Source organism: Narcine bancroftii, chromosome 2, assembly GCF_036971445.1.
Source record: "Narcine bancroftii isolate sNarBan1 chromosome 2, sNarBan1.hap1, whole genome shotgun sequence".
NCBI classification, from domain to species: Eukaryota; Metazoa; Chordata; class Chondrichthyes; order Torpediniformes; family Narcinidae; genus Narcine; species Narcine bancroftii.
In genome coordinates this window covers 194,924,493-194,942,939 of record NC_091470.1, presented here as the reverse complement: position 1 = coordinate 194,942,939, position 18,447 = coordinate 194,924,493, and the positions used below count along the sequence as shown (strand labels likewise).

Genomic DNA, 18,447 nt, shown 5'->3' with positions numbered 1-18,447 from the left:
AGTGATCCTCTCTGCCGCTCTTATGGTCCTGTGGATTGACCTCCGATCCATTTCTCTACAGTGACCATGCCTACACTGGGATGCAGCTGGCCAGGACATTAACCATAACCATATAACCATTTACGGAGCGGAAACAGGCCATGTTGGCCTTTCGAGTCCACACCGGTTCACTGATTTTGTGCACCCTCTCAGGCATTTGGTCCCAGTAGATCTTCATTCAATAATGATGGGCGAATTCAATGCAGGTGGAATCAGATAATAGCAAAACTATGAGCAAACAGATTGGTTGTCTGTGTACCAAAAATAGTAAAACTTGACGAAACTGGATTTATTAAGAAAAGACAAACAGTGGACAATATCTCCAAGTCTCGATAGAGCTTCTGAAGAATGTTGACGTGATGGTAGCCAGTAGCCTTGTCCACCTCAGTCTTCCCAGGATGCGCAGCCGCGCCTTCCTGACAAGTGAGGAGATGTTGTGTGCCTACGATGTGAACTCCAGGGAACTCAGTGCTCTCCACTACCGCACTGATCACTTCCCTCCACAGATGCTGACTGACCCTGCTGAGTCCTTCCAGATTGATTGGTTGTTCCAAATTCCAGCATCTGCCGCTTACATGTGTCTATTGTCCTGCGTGCTGGTTCACGTGTGCCTGACAGGGACTCCGATCAAAGGGCCTACCAACAGATCCATTCGAGATTCACCAGACCCAGCCCTGAGTACAATGGATGCTGACCTGGACTTCAGCAGGGATCTGTCTGTCTCAATATGGGGTTTCGTGACTAATGTCAAGTGACTGATCTCATCCTGAGGCAAGAATGGATTTTGTCGGTTGCTCTCAATGGCCTCGTTGTGACTGGCCTCCCTGACAGTCACACCGCTGGCTGCTCTGAATAATTAGGGAGGTGTCACGAGGGAGTGTTCGCTGCACATAAATTGTGGATGGTTTCCGCAGCTGAGGGCCACTCACTCAAATCCAGAGGTTGTCTAATATTCTTTTAAAACATCTCACCCTCCAGTTCTTGTCTTGCCTAACCTCTGTGGAAAAAAACCTGCTTGCGTGATTTTGTACACCTCTATCAAATCTCTCAGGGAATAAAATCCTCAGCTGCCCAGGCTTTCCCTGTGACTGCATTCCTCAGTGACGGCAACAATAGGAACGGTTAGCGTAAGCCTTTTCAGGGTCATGGACCGACGTGAGCAGGGGAGTGGGACGTGGGAGATCCCTGACACTGATGCGGAGGGAGCAAAGGTGCTCAGCGAAGTGGTCGCCCAGTCCCTCCCATGTAGAGATCAGCTCATCTCCATCTTCCTGCCTTTTCCCCATACCCCTTAATTCTCCTCCTCTCCAACCTGGTCTTCAGTACATTTACTGCTTCAATGGGCAGCGAATTCCACATCACCCTCTGGGAAAAGCATCCCTGACCTCAATCTACTGCCCTGGATCTTGAAGATATGCCCCCTAGTTCTGGCCTCCTCCACCCACTTGTCTAACTCAATCTGCGGATGCCGGAAATGCAGATTTTCCAGTTGCTTGAGACTCACTCATACTGATAACTCACCTTCATTAAGAATAAACAGTTTAAAAGACAAAAGACAGTGCACAATGTAATTTGGGGGGAAAAAAATCAGTATTGTAGTCTCTAATTATGTTTATCAGGTAATTTCTGTAATTTACAACATTTAAATTCAAAACCCGGTTGCTTGGGCAGTAAGCCACTACGATAACTGTATCACCATTGTAATTAACCCCCCCCCCACGTTCGCAAATAAAGCCTTAAAAGAAAATACCTATTACAAATGAAGACACTGACCAGGCGAGGATAGGGAGACTCAGGGAGAGTTGCTCCAGGATGCTGCCATTTTATTCAAACACAACTTTATTCAAACAGCTGCTGCGGGTGGGGGAGCGGCCGGGGGAATCCCGCTAGCTGAATGTTTGCTCCCATCTTCACCAAGGGGTGTTGCTTGGGACAGAGATGGGGAAACACTTTTGTAGCCAGAGGGTTGTGAGTCTGCGGTACCTGTTGCCACGGGCGGCTGTGGAAGCCAGGTCATTGGGCATATTCAAGCCAGAGACCAACAGATGTTTGATTAGTCGTGGCATCAAGGGTTACGGGAAGTGGGGCTGAGTGGGAGGATGGATCAGTTCATGATTGAAATGGCGGGGCAGACTCGGTGGGCTGACCCTGCCCCTGTATCTTGTGATAAAGAGACCATTTGGGTCATCTAGCCCATGCTGGCTCTCTGCAAGAAGAATCATCATTTACCAGCTATTTACCCTATCACCTCATGCTCATTTTTTTCCTCCATTAAAAAATCTTTCAGTGATTTGAGTTGTGATTGACCACTCAGTTTGCTGACTAAGAACACTTGAAATCTCGAAAAGCCAGTGTAAAGGAATCAGCAGATGCTCAGAGGTCCTGCCAGTCTCCAGGCTGAAGGTTACGAACTGATTAAGGACAAAAAATATTTTTTAATGTTGTGACAGAATATGTTGTGTTTTATATTGAATATAGATATGATTTTGGGAGATAAAATGTGGCAGGTTTTTTAATGTAGGTCACATTCAAACATTTCAAAACCGACCTCATTTAAAATACTGGAGCTCTGCTCAAGCCAGATAGGGTGACTCAGAGCCTTTGCAAAAGCTTTGGGGAGTGTTCAAGGGACTTCACTAATGTATTGTTGTTTTGAAAAGTAACAGATGAAAGAACTCGTTAGGTTTGACTGCAGTCTGTCTGAGTAGAGGTTGCTGTTCTAAGAGGGTCATGTGGTTTTGCAAGCAGAGAGGAAAAAACAGGCTTTGAGAGAGATGAGTTCTGCATTTTTACAGTCAGCAGCAGCTGGGATTGGAACAGGACAAGCTGGCAAGCTTGTTGGAAAACCCCATTTGGAAGACAGGTTGTGAGTGCTTAGTTCAGCCTGGTCAAGCCCTTGTGGTCCATACAAGAGGAGAAAACTGGCTGTATAATGCTTAACTTGAAATAAGGGAAACAGAAAGGAACTCTGTGGTGACTTGAAAGAAAGAGGTTATCATCTGGAAATCCCTGATGGGGCAAGTTTCTTCAGCAAGACACTGAAGTGGCTGATCAGAAGGAATCAGTTTGTGTCCAATGAGCAGCAAATCTCTCTGTGAAAACCGACAAGAACCTTCCTGAGCGGTAACCATTTACCTTTCGAGCACTAAAGGCTGGTGAATTTTATAAATGTTAAATTCTGTGTACAGTGTAAGAATTGCCTGCAACCAATAAACATGGAGGAATGAGAAGTGAGATTCGACCGTGAACCAAAGAACTTATAAACTTTCACGTACACGTGCACTTAGAACTAGAAGAGGGCTAAGTTAGGTTAGTTATTAATGATAAGTTAAAGTTTTGGGGTCCTCTGAGCTCATAACAAAGTGATGAGTAGAGGCTCGGAGGTCCTACCAGTCTCCTGGCTGAAGGTTACTGATTAAAGATAAAAAGTATCTTGTGCTGGGCTAATTACCATGGAATATCTCATGATAGCAGGAATAGTGTTACAACAATATAACTGAAAAACAAACTGTTTGTCACACACTCTGGATGTAAACTAAACCCCCTGTTGTGTGGAATTCATGTAACCGGCAGCCTCAAGCAACCAGCAAAAATAATTTATGGTGAAGAAAAGCGGAAATTTAAAACCGGTGTGAATCGATGTCACGCAAGGAACTTGGTGCTCTCCACTCTCTCTTCTACTGAGTCACTGATGTGCAGTCTGATAGGGATTTTATCACAGGCAGTAGATACTGCATAAATTGTTCACAGAGCATCTTTATCTCCTCCCCCACCTCCAGTCTATTTGCAGACAGTATTTGCTGTGTACTGTGTGCATCTGCAGAGATACTATTTAATCTGGTTTTACATGTACAGAGAGCACCAAGTTTCTTGGAGTTCACTTAACCAGTGACCTATCGTGGACACTCAACATCTCCTCACTTGTCAGGAAGGCACAACAGCGACTGCACTTCCTGAGAAGACTGAAGCAGGCAAGGCCACCGTCACATCAACCTTCTACAGGAGCTCTATCGAGAGCATCCTGGCCGGCTGCATCATAGTGTGGGGTACAGTTGCTGCAGAGAAATGGATCAGAGGTCAATCCACAGGACCATAAGATCGGCAGAGAGGATCACTGGGGTCTCCCTGCCCCTCCCATCGATGTGATCTACTGGGATGTTATCTGAATCAAAATCATCGAGGACCCCTTCCACCCCGCTGCTCCCATCGGGGAAGAGATGCAGGAGGATCAGAGCCAGCACCACCAGGCTGAGGAACAGCTTCTTCCCACGGGCAGTGAGAAGGCTGAACGACCATCCATGACGCTAATATTTATTTAACAATACAGTAAAACCCCTGGTATCCGGCGCCTACGGGCATCAGATAAGTGAAATTGCCAGTTGGTTGAGATTATGTAATTGGCGAACTAATGGTGAGGAATGCCAATCTTCCATACTTTTTAACTTATTTTCCCCAATATATTAATTCCAGCTGCTTGAGGCTGCTATTCGCTTGAATTCCAGGTGTGTGAATTCCAGTTTTATTTATATATATATATGCACTGCAAATTAATCATTTGTAAATATGTGTGCTCTGTCCACATATGTGTGTTTGCATGTTTTTACATCAAGGATCGCTGTTTGGATGACGCCAATAAACTTGAACTTGAAGAGCCTAGAGTGATATCGCTCTTGCCTCACTGAATGGGAGATTGGTGTCTCTCTCTCTCTCTCTCTCTCTCTCTCTCTCTCTCTCTCTCTCTCTCTCTCTCTCTCTCTCTCTGTGTGAAACTGCTGACCGGCTGCATCACGGTCTGGTGCGGGGACACCAATAGCCGTGAGCGTAAAGCCCTGCAAAAGGTAGTGGACTCCTCAACAACAAACTCAATCAGGGACTCATTTAAGGACTCTTTAGCCCTTTATTTTTTCTCTGTATGGCACAGTTTGTTTACATGTAATTTGTTTACATATATGTTATGTACAGTTTTTGTTTTGCACTACCAATAAGTGGTATTTCTACCTGGCCTGTCTGAAAAAGAATCTCAGGGTTGTATGTGATCTCATGTATCTACTCTAACAATAGGCCTGAAATCTCTCTCTCTCTCTCTCTCTCTCTCTCTCTCCTCATCTCTCTTCCCCCCTCTCCCTTCCCCTTCCTTCCATCCCCTCCTTCCCTCTCTCTGCAGGGTTTGTAATTGGCCAAGCCGGATTCCTCGAGGCCTTGCTGATGCTGGTTGTGGCCTACGTCATCATTAGCCTGACGGTGTTGTCGGTCTGCGCCATCTCCACCAACGGAGCAGTGAGAGGCGGTGGGGCTTACTGTATCCTTCATGACCCCATCCCACACTGTCCCACATCAGGCTGAAAGCTCTGAGTCATCCAGACCAGCCATCCTCAACTTTGTCTTTGTCTTTGGACTTTTCCCCCTCAACTCGCAAACCACCTGAAGTAATCCATGTGCCATCGGTGCTCTGTAATTAGTGAGGAATTGCTTAAGATGGGAAGGGAAGGTTGAGAATCACTGCTCTAGACCCGATTGTACTGAAATATTTTGCTTGAGAAAAATTGTCATTGACCCATTTCCTTTGGAGTTCTGAAACCGTGCACATAATGAATCAATGAGGGACGATTAAAACTGTGGTTTTCAAACTTTTTCTTTCTACTCACATCCCACCTTAAGCAACCCTTTACTGATCACAGAGCACCTATGGCCTAAGGAATACTTAAGGTGGGATGCAAGTTTCGTGGGGCAGAGTCTCCTCTCATCCTTCTTCGCTCCCAAGGGAAAAGCCCCAGATCTGCTAACCTCGCCTCATAAGGCACGTTCTCCAATCCAGGCAACGACCCGGGAAACCTCCGCCGCACCCTCTCCACGGCTTTCACCTCCTTCTTGTAACGAATCGACTGGAGCGCAGGCGTGAAGGAATGATGGAACTTGGCAGTTGGCGGTTGCTCATCTCACAACCTTGGCTTCCTTTACATCTGATTTTCAGTCATGATCAGTCGGACGTTGGGTCCAGAGTTTGGAGGGAGCATCGGACTGATGTTCTTCCTCGCCAATGTTTGCTCCTGTGCAGTGTACATCCTGGGATTGGTGGAGGCTATTCTTGATGTATTTGGAGAGCTCCCCAACGCAGGTAAGTGCACCTCCGTAGAGAAGAAAGATTGAATCACTCTTTTTAACATTTGAAGCACGATAACAGGCCCTTCCGGCCTTCACTGCCATGACCAATTAACCTGTTAACCCCGTACATCTTTGGAACGTGGCAGGAAACCCACGCACTCGTGGGGTAAATGGCCCTAATTGAATGGGATTGAAATTTTAATTTAGGCTCCCATTGGGCACCGCGGTTATGGCAACGCTGTTACGGCACCTCCGAGTGGGATTCCAGTCCTATGCTGTCTGTAAGGAGTTTGTACGTTCTCCCCACATCTGCGTGGGGGTTTTCCCTGGGGTGGGGGCTCCAGTTTCCTCCCACCATTCGAAATGTACCGGGGTTGTAGGTAAATTGGGAGGCACAGGCTTGCAGGTTGAAAGGGCCTGTTACCGTGCTGTATGTCTAAATTTTTTAAAAAATTTAAATTTAAACAATCCCTTTTGGCCCACAAGCCTGTGCCGCCCAATTGGCTGATGCCCCCAGCATGTTTTTGAACAGTAACGTTCCACTGTGACGATGTTCTGATCAACAAGACGTGTTGCACAGCAGGAGTGATCATTTGTTACTAAACGGTAGTGTGACCAAGTGTTGGGTAAATAGAGTTTATTGTCATCTGATTGTACAAGTCTAACTGGAGGAAACCGCGTTCTCTGGCCTTTGCTGAAGAAACACGCAGACACACACCCAAACATAGCACACACACAGACAAGCAATACGCAGGATGAGTATTCATCTATATAAGAAAATAAATGTTGTTTTGTGCATATGAGAGTCTCGGATGTTCATGTGAGTAGTTCCTTTGGTGGTTCAGCGTTCTCGCTGCCCGTGGGAAGAACGATCCTGTTGTGGAGATTGTAGAGAGCACCAAGATTCTTGGGGTTCACTTTAACTGGTGACCTACCGCGGACACTCAACATCTCACTTGTCAGGAAGGCACAACAGCGACTGCACTTATAACCATATAACCACTTACAGAACAGAACAGGCCAGTTCGGCCCTACTAGTTCATGCCGTAACAAATCCCCACCCTCCTAGTCCCACTGACCAGCACCCGGTCCATACCCTTCCAGTCCTCTCCTCTCCATGTAATTATCCTTAAATGTAACCAATGATCCTGCCTCGACCATGTCTGTCGGAAGCTCATTCCATATCCCTACAACCCTTTGTGTAAAGAAATTTCCCCTCATGTTCCCCTTATAATTTTCCCCCTTCAATCTTAAACCATGCCCTCTAGTTTGCATCTCCCCCACTCTTAATTGAAAAAGCCTATCCACATTTACTCTGTCTGTCCCTTTTAAAATCTTAAACACCTCTATCAAGTCACCCCTCAATCTTCTATGCTCCAGAGAAAAAAGCCCTAGTCTGCACAACCTTTCCCTGTAACTCAAACCTTGAAATCCTGTCAACATTCTTGTGAACCTTCTCTGCACTCTCTCTATTTTGTTTATATCTTTCCTATAATTTGGTGACCAAAACTGTACACAGTACTCCAAATTTGACCTCACCAATGCCTTGTACAATTTCATCATAACCTCCCTACTCTTGAATTCAAAACTCCGATTTATGAAGGCCAACATTCCAAATGCCTTCTTCACCACACCATCTACCTGAGTATCAGCCTTGAGGGTACTATTTACCATCACTCCTAAATCCCTTTGTTGCTCTGCTCATCTCAATAGCCTACCATTTAATGCATATGTCCTATTTAGTTTTGCCTTTCCAAAATGTAACACCTCACACTTATCTGTATTAAATTCCATCAGCCATTTCTCAGCCCACACCTCCAGCCTTCCTAAATCACTTTTTAATCTACGGTAATCTTCCTCACTGTCCACAACACCACCAATCTTTGTATCATCCGCAAACTTGCTTATCCAATTCTCCACCCCTACTTCCAGATCGTTAATATATATAACAAACAATAGTGGACCCAGGACTGATCCCTGAGGAACTCCGCTAGTCACCGGCCTCCAATTGGACAAACAATTTTCTACCACTACTCTCTGACACCTCCCATCCAACCATTGCTGAATCCATTGCACTACATTAGGCACTACCTAATGCCTCCACCTTTTTTCCTAACCTCCTGTGGGGAACTTTGTCAAAAGCTTTACTAAAGTCTAAATAGACAACATCCACAGCTTTCCCTTCATCAACCTTTTTTGTAACCCCATCGAAAAACTCAATCTGGTTTGTCAAGCATGTTCTACCCCTGACAAAACCATGCTGATTACTCCCTATCAATCCCTATACCTCCAAATATTTGTAAATACCATCCCTCAGAACACTTTCCATCAACTTACCCACCACAGACATCAGACTCACGGGCCTATAATTCCAAGGTTTACATTTGGACCCTTTCTTAAACAGCAGAACCACATGCGCCACCCTCCAATCCTTTGGCACTACCCCCGTGGCCAGTGACATCCTAAATATCTCTGTTAATGGCCCCACTATCTAACCACAAGCATCCTTGAGTGTCCTTGTGAATATTTTGTCCAGTCCCGGAGATTTATCCACCGTTATCTTTTTCAACACAGCCATCACTACCTCCTCGGTTATCCTTATATGCTTCATGACCTCCCCACTATTTTTCTTTACTTCAACTGGTTCAATTGAGAAGACTTGGGCAGGCAAGGCTACCGGCCACCGTCATGTCAACCTTCTACAGGAGCTCTGTTGAGAGCGTCCTGGTCGGCTGCATCATAGTGTGGGGTACAGTCGCTGCAGAGAAATGGATTGTAGGTCAATCCACAGGACCATAAGAGCAGCAGAGAGGATCACTGGGGTCTCCCTGCCCCTCCCATCGATGTGATCTACTGGGACTGTTATCTGAAGAGGGCGCGCAAAATCATCGACGACTCCTTCCACCCCCACACACAGCATCTTTCTACTGCTCCCGTCGGGAAAGAGATACAGGAGGATCAGAGCCAGCACCACCAGGCTAAGGAACAGCTTCTTCCCAAGGGCAGTGAGAAGGCTGAACGACCAAAGGAACCGCTCACACTGACCGTCCGAGACTCTCATTTCCAAAACAATATTTAATTCCTTGAATCTATGAATACTTGTCTTGCACGTGTATTGTTTGTCTGTAAGTGTGTTATTTCTGGTTGTTTGTCTGTATGTTTTGTACTGAAGATCAGAGAACACGGTTTTTTCATGTTGTACTTGTACAATCGGATGACAATAAACTTGATCTTGACTCCTCATTCTACAAAATAAGTAACTGGTCTCTTTTCATCACCTGTCCCCCAACTCCCCCTCAAAGCAGGAGCCGTTCACAAAGGACTCCATGTGCTCCCCCAGAGCTACCTCTTCGACGTCTTATATGCCTCAAGTATCCTGGTACTTTGCCTTCTGGTTTGCCTGGTTGGTGCCCAGATCTACGCCAAGACCAGCTTCCTCATCTTCCTCCTGGTCCACATCGTGCTGGTCACCATCTTCGTCAGCTTCTTTGCCGTCAGCCCCAAGATGGTCTGGATTGTCGAGCAGTCTGGCAACGTCAGCCATGTCATCCACATCAACTACACGGGTTTTGACCTGGCCACTCTACGGCGGAACCTGGTGGGTAAGTGCTGCGCTCCTCGTCTGCGGGTCAGTAACCCGCAACTGCATGAGAAACGGGAGCAGGAGTCGGCCATTCGGCCCATCAAGCCTGCTCCGCCATTCAAGGTGATCATGGCCGATCTGATGATGGCCTCATCTCCACTGACCTGCCTTTTCCTCATAGCCCTTAATTCCCCAACTATGTAGAAATCTATCCAACCTGGTCTTAAATATAGTAAGAGGTTGCCTCCACTGCTTCAAAGAGCAGGAAATTCCCCGCTCTCTGGGGAAAAGCAGTTCCTCCTCATCTCTGTCCTAAATCTGCTCTCCTGGATCTTGAGGCTATGTCCCCTAGTTCTGGTCTTCCCCACCAATGGGGGCAACTTATAGAGGGAGGTAAGTTGCCCCCCTCTCATTCTTCTAAATTCCAGCAAGTGCAGTCCCAGACGACTCAATCTCTCCTCGTCGGCCAACCTCCTCATCTCCGGAACAACCTGGTGAACCCCCTCTGCACTGCCTCCAAAGCCAGTCTGTCCTTCCTCAAGAAAGGAGGCCAGAACTGCCTGCAATGCTCCAGATGTGGCCTCAGCCTACATTCACAATGATCCAAAGCTGAAATACAAGGGTAGTGCAGATTTGGAGAGGCCAGGTTCATGGGGGGGCTGAGCTGGGGTGAAATCCACCTAGGAAAGTAGTAAATTTTTCATTATTCCTTTTATTCTCGTGTGATGAAACAGATGGTAATATTACAGGTGCTCTCGATGGTCTGACTTATGATTTTTCTATGGTTCAAACCCGCACTTTCAACTTCGAATACCATTCCCGCACTTGCGGTACGCGATGCTGGGCGGTGGCAGCATCGCACGAGAGTTTTGTACGGCCTACCCTCCTCGCGGTGCTGGCGGTCTCTGCGTGGTAATGCAGTGCATTCTACGAGCTGTTCCGGAGCATCATCTGAAGGATGTTGACGGAATTTCAAGGTTTGAGTTGCAGAGAAAGGTTGTGCAGACTAGGGCTTTTTTCTCTGGAGCATAGAAGATTGAGGGGGGACTTGATAGAGGTGTTTAAGATTTTAAAAGGGACAGACAGAGTAAACGTGGATAGGCTTTTTCAGTTAAGAGTGGGGGAGATTCAAACTAGAGGGCATGGTTTAAGATTGAAGGGGGAAAATTATAAGGGGAACATGAGGGGAAATTTCTTTACACAAAGGGTGGTGGAATGAGCTTCCGGAAGACGTGGTCGAGGCGGGATCATTGGTTACATTTAAGGATAGACTGGATCGTTACATGAAGAGGAGAGGACTGGAGGGGTATGGACCGGGTGCTGGTCAGTGGGACTAGGAGGGTGGGGATTTGTTTCGGCATGGACTAGTAGGGCCGAACTGGCTTGTTCTGTGCTGTAAGTGGTTATATGGTTATATATGGAATGAAATTACTGACCCAGTCTCTTCACTGTTCCCACCATCCAGCAACTAATTTTAGTTCAATGCTTCACGCCCAGTGTGTTTTCAGCTGTGGTTTTTTTTTCTTAAAGGGGAATAAAGGAGTTCAACATTTAATTATAAAAAATGGAAGCTGGGTTGTTCTTTAATGATGTGATAGGGTTTCCAGAACGTCACCCCATTGTCAGGTGAGGAGCCCCAGAAGAGTTATTTTTCATTATTTAAGATTCCTTGCATCTCCCCAAGATGTTGACTTGTTACTGACTTCAATTCAAAGCCAAATTTTATCTTTTACATCAGTCGTGTCGATGTCCTCAATGGAGTGGAGTCCAGTGCCCATGATGTCCGGGCCGAGTTCACAACCCACTGGAGTTTATTCTTGCCCTGAGAGTTGGCGTCTCCATACCAGGCAGTGATGCCACCGGCAGGAATGCTCCCTGCGGTCCACTTGTAGAGGTTTATGAGAGTCTTCGGTGACGTACCGAATCTCCTCAGACGCTGGCGAGCCTCCTTAGAACCATGGGAGCAGAAATAGGCCATTCAGCCCATCGAGTCTGCCCCATCATTCAATCATGAGCTGATCCCCTTCTCCCACTCAACCCCTCTGCCCTGGCCTTCTCCCCCGTAACCTCTGATGCCCTGGAGAAGGCTAATTCTAGTTCAGCTGCGCCCTGTCAGATCCCAGGATGCAGGGAGTTACAATGTGTATGGTCCCTATGGTGCTCTGGAAGGGGTGTGAAAACATTTGGGGAAAACCTGGTCTGTTTTTTTTTCCAAAAAAAGAAAATGCAAAAGAGACCAAGTGGTTTTCAAGGAATATTGGAAACTTGGTTCGAAGAAAAAGGGAGGCATACATTAGATATAAGAAACATGGAGATAAGGGGATGTTTGAAAGATACATTGAATGTAAGAGGAATCTTAAGAGAGGAATTAGGAAATCTAAAAGAAGGTACAAGGAAACTATGGCAAGCAGGGTGAAAACTAATCCAAAAGAGTTCTACAAATATGTTAATGGTAAAAGGAAAGCTAGAGACAAAATTGGTCCCTTAGAGAATCAGAGCGGAAAACTGTGTGTGGAGCCTAGAGAAATGGGGGAGATATTGAACAGTTTCTTTTCTTCGGTATTCACTAAGGAGAAGGATATTGGGAGTTGTGAGATAAAAAAAGCAAATTGGGTAAATATGGGGAATATAGAGATTACAAAAGATGTAGTTTTAGGGGTTTTGAAGAATATAAAGGTGGATAAGTCTCCAGGACCAGACGGGATCTTCCCCAGGACATTGAGAGAAGTGAAGGAGGAAATAGCAGAGGCTCTGGCGGTAATTTTTCAAATGTCATTAGATATGGGGATAGTGCCGGAGAATTGGCGCATTGCGCATGTGGTTCCGTTATTTAAAAAGGGTTCAAGGAGGAAGCCTGGCAACTATCGGCCTGTAAGTTTGACGTCTGTGGTAGGTAAATTAATGGAGAAAATTCTTAGAGATAGTACTTATAAACATCTGGATAGACAGGGTCTGATCAGGAGCATTCAACATGGATTTGTGGGAGGAAGGTCATGTTTGACCAATCTGATTGAATTTTTTGAAGAGGTGACTAGGAATGTGGATGAGGGTAGCGCAGTGGATGTTGTATATATGGACGTCAGTAAGGCCTTCGATAAGGTACCACATGGAAGGTTAGTTAAGAAGGTGCAGTCTTTAGGTATAAATTTTGAGATAGTCAAATGGATTGAACATTGGCTGAAAGGGAGAGGCCAGAGAGTGGTAGTGGATAATTGTCTGTCAGGTTGGAGGCCGGTGACCAGTGGTGTGCCTCAAGGATCTGTATTGGGCCCATTGTTGTTCGTTATATACATTAATGATCTAGATGATGGGGTGGTAAATTGGATTAGTAAATATGCAGACGATACTAAGATAGGTGGAATAGTGGATAATGAAGAAGGTTTTCAAGGATTGCGGAGGGATTTGGGCTGCTTAGAAAAGTGGGCTGAAAAATGGCAGATGGAATTTAATGCTGATAAGTGTGAGGTGCTTCATTTTGGTAAGAAGAATCAGAACAGGACATACGTGGTAAATGGGAGAGCATTGATGAATTCAGAAGAGCAGAAAGATTTAGGTGTAACGGTACATCGTTCCCTGAAGGTAGAAACTCACGTGAATAGGGTGGTGAAGAAGGCTTTTAGTATGCTGGCCTTTATCAATCATTGCATGGAATATAGGAGTTGGGAGGTGATGTTGAGATTGTATAAGACGTTGGTGCGGCCTAATTTGGAGTTCTGTGTGCAGTTCTGGTCGCCTAATTATAGGAAGGATATAAACAGAATGCAGAGAGTGCAGAGAAGGTTTACCAGAATGTTACCTGGGTTTAAGCATCTAGAGTATAGGGAGAGATTGGACAGATTAGGTCTTTATTCTTTGGAGCATAGAAGGTTGAGAGGGGATTTGATAGAAGTATTTAAGATTATGAAAGGGATAGACAAAGTGGATGTGGATAGACTATTTCCGTTAAGAGGAGAAAAGATTAAAACAAGAGGACATGAGTTAAGAATTAAGGGGCAGAGGTTTAGAGGTAACATGAGGGGGAACTTCTTTACTCAGAGAGTGGTAGCCGTGTGGAATGAGCTTCCGGGAGAAATAGTGGCGGCGGAGTCAATTGTATTATTTAAGAAAAGGTTGGACAGGTATATGGATGAGAAGAAGATGGAGGGTTATGGGCATTGTGCAGGGAGGTGGGACTAGAGAGGGGTGTTTGGTTCGGTGCGGACTAGAAGGGCCTAATGGCCTGTTTCCGTGCTGTAAATTGTTATTTTATGTTGCATCTGAGGGGAGAGTTAATGTATTCAACTGCTGTCTGACCCAAGTGTTGTGTGCTCAACACTCCGTGAAATCCCTTTGAGGGATGCCCACCCTGGCAAAGGTCTCCCTTTGCTCTCCGAAGGGAGTTCTGTGGGAATCCCCGTCTGTAATCCCTGCTGCACTCAATCTTCACAACTCATCCAGATTTTGATTCTGTGCCCCACTCCCATGTGCCTGCCCGTGGCCTCGCGTCCTGTTAAACCGAGGCCCCCCTTAAACTGGAGAAACAGCACGATATTCTGAGCACTTTCTCACCAGATGGCATTGACGTCGACTTCTCCAGTGTCTGCTCGCCCACTCTCCATTCTCCCCCGTCCTTCTATCTCCTTTCTCTCCACTCTCCACCCCCCTTCCCTCTCCATTCAGAGCCATCCCCCTTCTTCTGTTCATTACTGTGCCCTCCCTCCCTTAGCCACTGATTACCTCCTGCCTGTGGGTCCGCGCCCCTCACCATTTTGTTCAGGCGCCTGCTCACACCTTGATGAAGGGCTCAAGTCCGAAACGTTGGTGATGTATCTTTGCTCTACGAAGGACGCGGTCTGACCTGCTAAGTTTCTCCAGCAGTGGGTTTTTACTGTCTCCAGAACTTGCAGTGACCTTGAGGCTCAGACACCAGTTGTACAGTCACAGGGGTGGACAAACTTTCCTGATGCTCCCTCAAGAATTAGCATGGGTACTGCAATGCTGGGGAGTGACTGGCTGATTTATTGATGTTTATGTTGCCTTCCAGATGATTACTCTGTGGATTACACCACTGGTGCCCTCATGACATTTGCCACGGTGTTTGCAGTGATGTTTAACGGCTGCACTGGTATAATGGCTGGATCCAACATGTCTGGTAATGACCCCTATCTCTCTGATCCTGAATCCAAACTTGGCCTAGACCATTCCCCACAGACATTCCTTACAGACATTAGCACGGGATTCAGACCCTGGTCCAGATCACTGGTGCTGTAACGGCATCACGCTAACTATTTGTGTTCTCTGGCAACAAATCTGCACTTGCCACGGTCAATAAACTGACCGATGTAGTCAACCGAACAACCTTGAAATTGTCAACCAAATTGTCAACCAAATAGTGGTACAAGCAAAAGGTGAATTCAGAACTTAGCCCCAAGAGAGGATGGTTAGTTGCCACGTGGTGTTCATTTCATGGTGAATATCTTTCTTTCCCTACATAGAACACAACAGTACAGGCCCTTCGGTCCTCAATGTTGTGGTGGCCCATATACTCCTTAAAAAAATGGTCGTAAACCCTCCCTCGCCCGTAACCCTCTATTTTTCTTCCATCCACGTGTCTATGAGTCTGTTAAACCCCCCCTAATGTTCCAGCCTCCACTACCATCCCTGGCAAGGCCCCCACAACTCCCTGTGTAAAGAACTTCCCCCTGACGTCTCTCCTAAACTTCCCTCCCTTCATTTTGTACAGACGTTCTCTGGTATTTGCTGATCCTATCCTGGGGAAACAGGCGCTGGCCGCCCACTCTATCTATGCCTCTCATAATCTTGTAGACCTCTATCAAGTCTCCTCTCATCCTTCTACACTCTAAAGAGAAAAGTCCCAGCTCTGCTCACCTTGCCTCATGTTTCCCAATCCAGGCAAATCTCCTCTGCACCCTCTTCAGAGCTTCCACATCCTTCCTGTTATGAGGTGACCGGAAATGAATACAATATTCCAAGTGGGGTCTCACCAGAGATTTGTAAAGTTGCAATGTGACCTCCAACTCCTGAAGTCAGTCCCCCGACTAATGAAGCCCAGCGTCCCATGGGCCTTCTTAACTATCCGATCAACCTGTGCGGTGACCTTGAGGGGGGTATGGATTTGAAGCCCCAAGGTCCCTCTGTTCATCCACACTCTTTAGTAATCGACCATTAACCGTGTACTCAACCTTCTAGTTTGTCCTTCCAAAATCCATCACCTCACACTGATCAGAATTGAACCCCGTCTGCCACTTCTCTGCCCAACTCCGCATCGTCAACATCCTCTTGTAACTTTTTGGATTGGGAATTGTGGAAAGATGCTTCCTGCTGCGTATAGTAAATGTGGATTGAATCATGGAAGGATGTCTCGGGCCCAAAACGTCGGTGATGTACTTTTGCCTCCTTATGGATGCTGCGAGACTGGCTGAGTTCCTCCAGCACTTCTGTGTGTTTTTATTGTGGACGTGGATTGCTGAGGGTCTTTGGGCTGCCTCCAACTCTCCTATTTTCCAGGGGATTTGAAGAATCCGAGCTACGCCATTCCGAAAGGGACGATTATTGCAGTGATCTACACCCTGCTGGTCTACCTGCTTCTCTTCCTCCTGGTCAGCCTCACCTGTGACAGGTGAGGCTCTTTTCAGGGGGGGGGAGAAAAGGCAATCTTGGTGACTCGGTTCTTGAGCTTGGGTCAATGGGAGAACGGAATGGGTTTTGGGGTGGAGGGGTGGGGGAAGGTGGAGGGAAAGTCCAGGAATAGGGCAGGGGAAGGGGAGGGTGCCATCTGCAATGAAGTAATTAGCCTGACTCGATCTGTTGTATCTGGCATTGAAACAAGATCCCTATCATTCCCAGAGGCTACCCATTCAATTCTGGGCCCCACCCACACTGACGTATCTGTCCATGGCCTCGGGCACTGTCAAACCCAGATCACCCGTAAATTGGAGGAACAACGCCTTATCTTCTGCCCAGCACCCTCCAACCGGATGGACATCTCCTCTCCTTACCTTCTTCCCCTACCTCCGTTCCTCTACTTTGTTTGTGTTCTCTCTCTCTTTCTCTCGCTCGCTCTTTCTCTCTCTCTCTCGCTCGCTTGCGCGCTCTCTCTCGCTCTCGCGCGCTCGCGCTCCCTCTCTCTCGCTCGCTCTCCCTCTCGCGCGCCGCGCCCTCTCTCTCGCGCGCCCTCTCTCTCGCGCGCCCTCTCTCTCGCGCGCCCTCTCTCTCGCGCGCCCTCTCTCTCGCGCGCCCTCTCTCTCGCGCGCCCTCTCTCTCGCGCGCCCTCTCTCTCGCGCGCCCTCTCTCTCGCGCGCCCTCTCTCTCGCGCGCCCTCTCTCTCGCGCGCCCTCTCTCTCGCGCGCCCTCTCTCTCGCGCGCCCTCTCTCTCGCGCGCCCTCTCTCTCGCGCGCCCTCTCTCTCGCGCGCCCTCTCTCTCGCGCGCCCTCTCTCTCGCGCGCCCTCTCTCTCGCGCGCCCTCTCTCTCGCGCGCCCTCTCTCTCGCGCGCCCTCTCTCTCGCGCGCCCTCTCTCTCGCGCGCCCTCTCTCTCGCGCGCCCTCTCTCTCGCGCGCCCTCTCTCTCGCGCGCCCTCTCTCTCGCGCGCCCTCTCTCTCTCGCGCGCCCTCTCTCTCTCGCGCGCCCTCTCTCTCTCGCGCGCCCTCTCTCTCTCGCGCGCCCTCTCTCTCTCGCGCGCCCTCTCTCTCTCGCGCGCCCTCTCTCTCTCGCGCGCCCTCTCTCTCTCGCGCGCCCTCTCTCTCGCGCGCCCTCTTTTCCCCCCCCACCTCGTCTCCTTTCACAGAGCCCCTTATCGTATCCAATTAACACCTTTTGTCTGTTGGTCTGGACTCCTCCCCCTCCAATTCTCCCCACCCTCTTCCTCTCCCCAGTCCTTATTGAGGAAGGGCTCAGGCCCAAAACGTCGGTAATATATCTTTACTTCCCATGGGCGCTGCGAGACTGGCTGAGTGCCCCCAGCATTTACTGTGTGAATTTTAATCACTCCAGATAACGTTGCTTCATCAACCGCTAACTGGTCTCCATTTTGTCTCTAAAAACACACAGAGATGCTTGAGGAACTCGGAGTCTCGCAGTGTCCACAGGAGGTAAAGGTACATCACTGATGCTTCGGGCCTGAGCCCCTTCTTCATGGTGTACACAAAGAGCAGGCAGGCGTCTGAACGAAGACTAGGAAGAGAAAGGGGAAGATGGCAGGGAGAGGGGTCCAGACTAACAGGCAAAATTTAAGTCAAGTTGCACAAGTACTATCTGATGAAACAGAGTTCTCTGGTCCTTGGTAATTGGATATGATAAGAGAAGAGGTGAGAGTTGATTTTGTCTCTGTGAAAGGAGACAGGGAAAAGGGAAGAGAGAGAGAGAACAAGAGCAAAGGAGAGAGATGGGAAGAAAATGTGGGGGGGTGCTGTTTAACAGAAACTGGAGGTCGATGTTAATGCCATCCGGTTGGACGTTGCCCTACCTTGATGAGGGGCTCATGCCCAAATAGTTGGGGCAGCACGTTTAGTGTGGGGCGGTATGGTTGGTGTGGCACGATACGGTTAGTGCAGCGGTCAGCTCAATGCTAGTACAGCCCCAGCAACTGGGGTTCGAATCCCCACCCTGTCTGTAAGGAGTGTGTACGTTCTCATCATGTCTGTGTGGGTTTTCCATGGGGGGGGAGGGGGCGATTCCCATCCTTCAAAGTGTACTGTGCATTGTAGGTCAATGGGTGTAATTGGGC

At 47.7% G+C, this 18,447-nt stretch overlaps 1 protein-coding gene across 2 annotated transcripts in view; it reads left to right on the top strand.

Moving 5' to 3' along the window:
• The window catches only part of slc12a9 (solute carrier family 12 member 9), a 44,740-nt gene that overhangs the window by 12,358 nt on the left and 13,935 nt on the right, over positions 1 to 18,447 (top strand). Inside the window, exons 2-6 of one of the 2 annotated variants that reach the window (XM_069919863.1) lie at positions 5,204 to 5,338; positions 6,011 to 6,154; positions 9,447 to 9,743; positions 14,748 to 14,855; positions 16,232 to 16,343. In XM_069919863.1, coding sequence (XP_069775964.1) covers positions 5,204 to 5,338; positions 6,011 to 6,154; positions 9,447 to 9,743; positions 14,748 to 14,855; positions 16,232 to 16,343 — 796 coding nt within the window. Of the gene's footprint in view, positions 1 to 5,203; positions 5,339 to 6,010; positions 6,155 to 9,443; positions 9,744 to 14,747; positions 14,856 to 16,231; positions 16,344 to 18,447 lie in introns of both variants that reach the window. The other variant, XM_069919862.1, reaches the window with a different exon arrangement.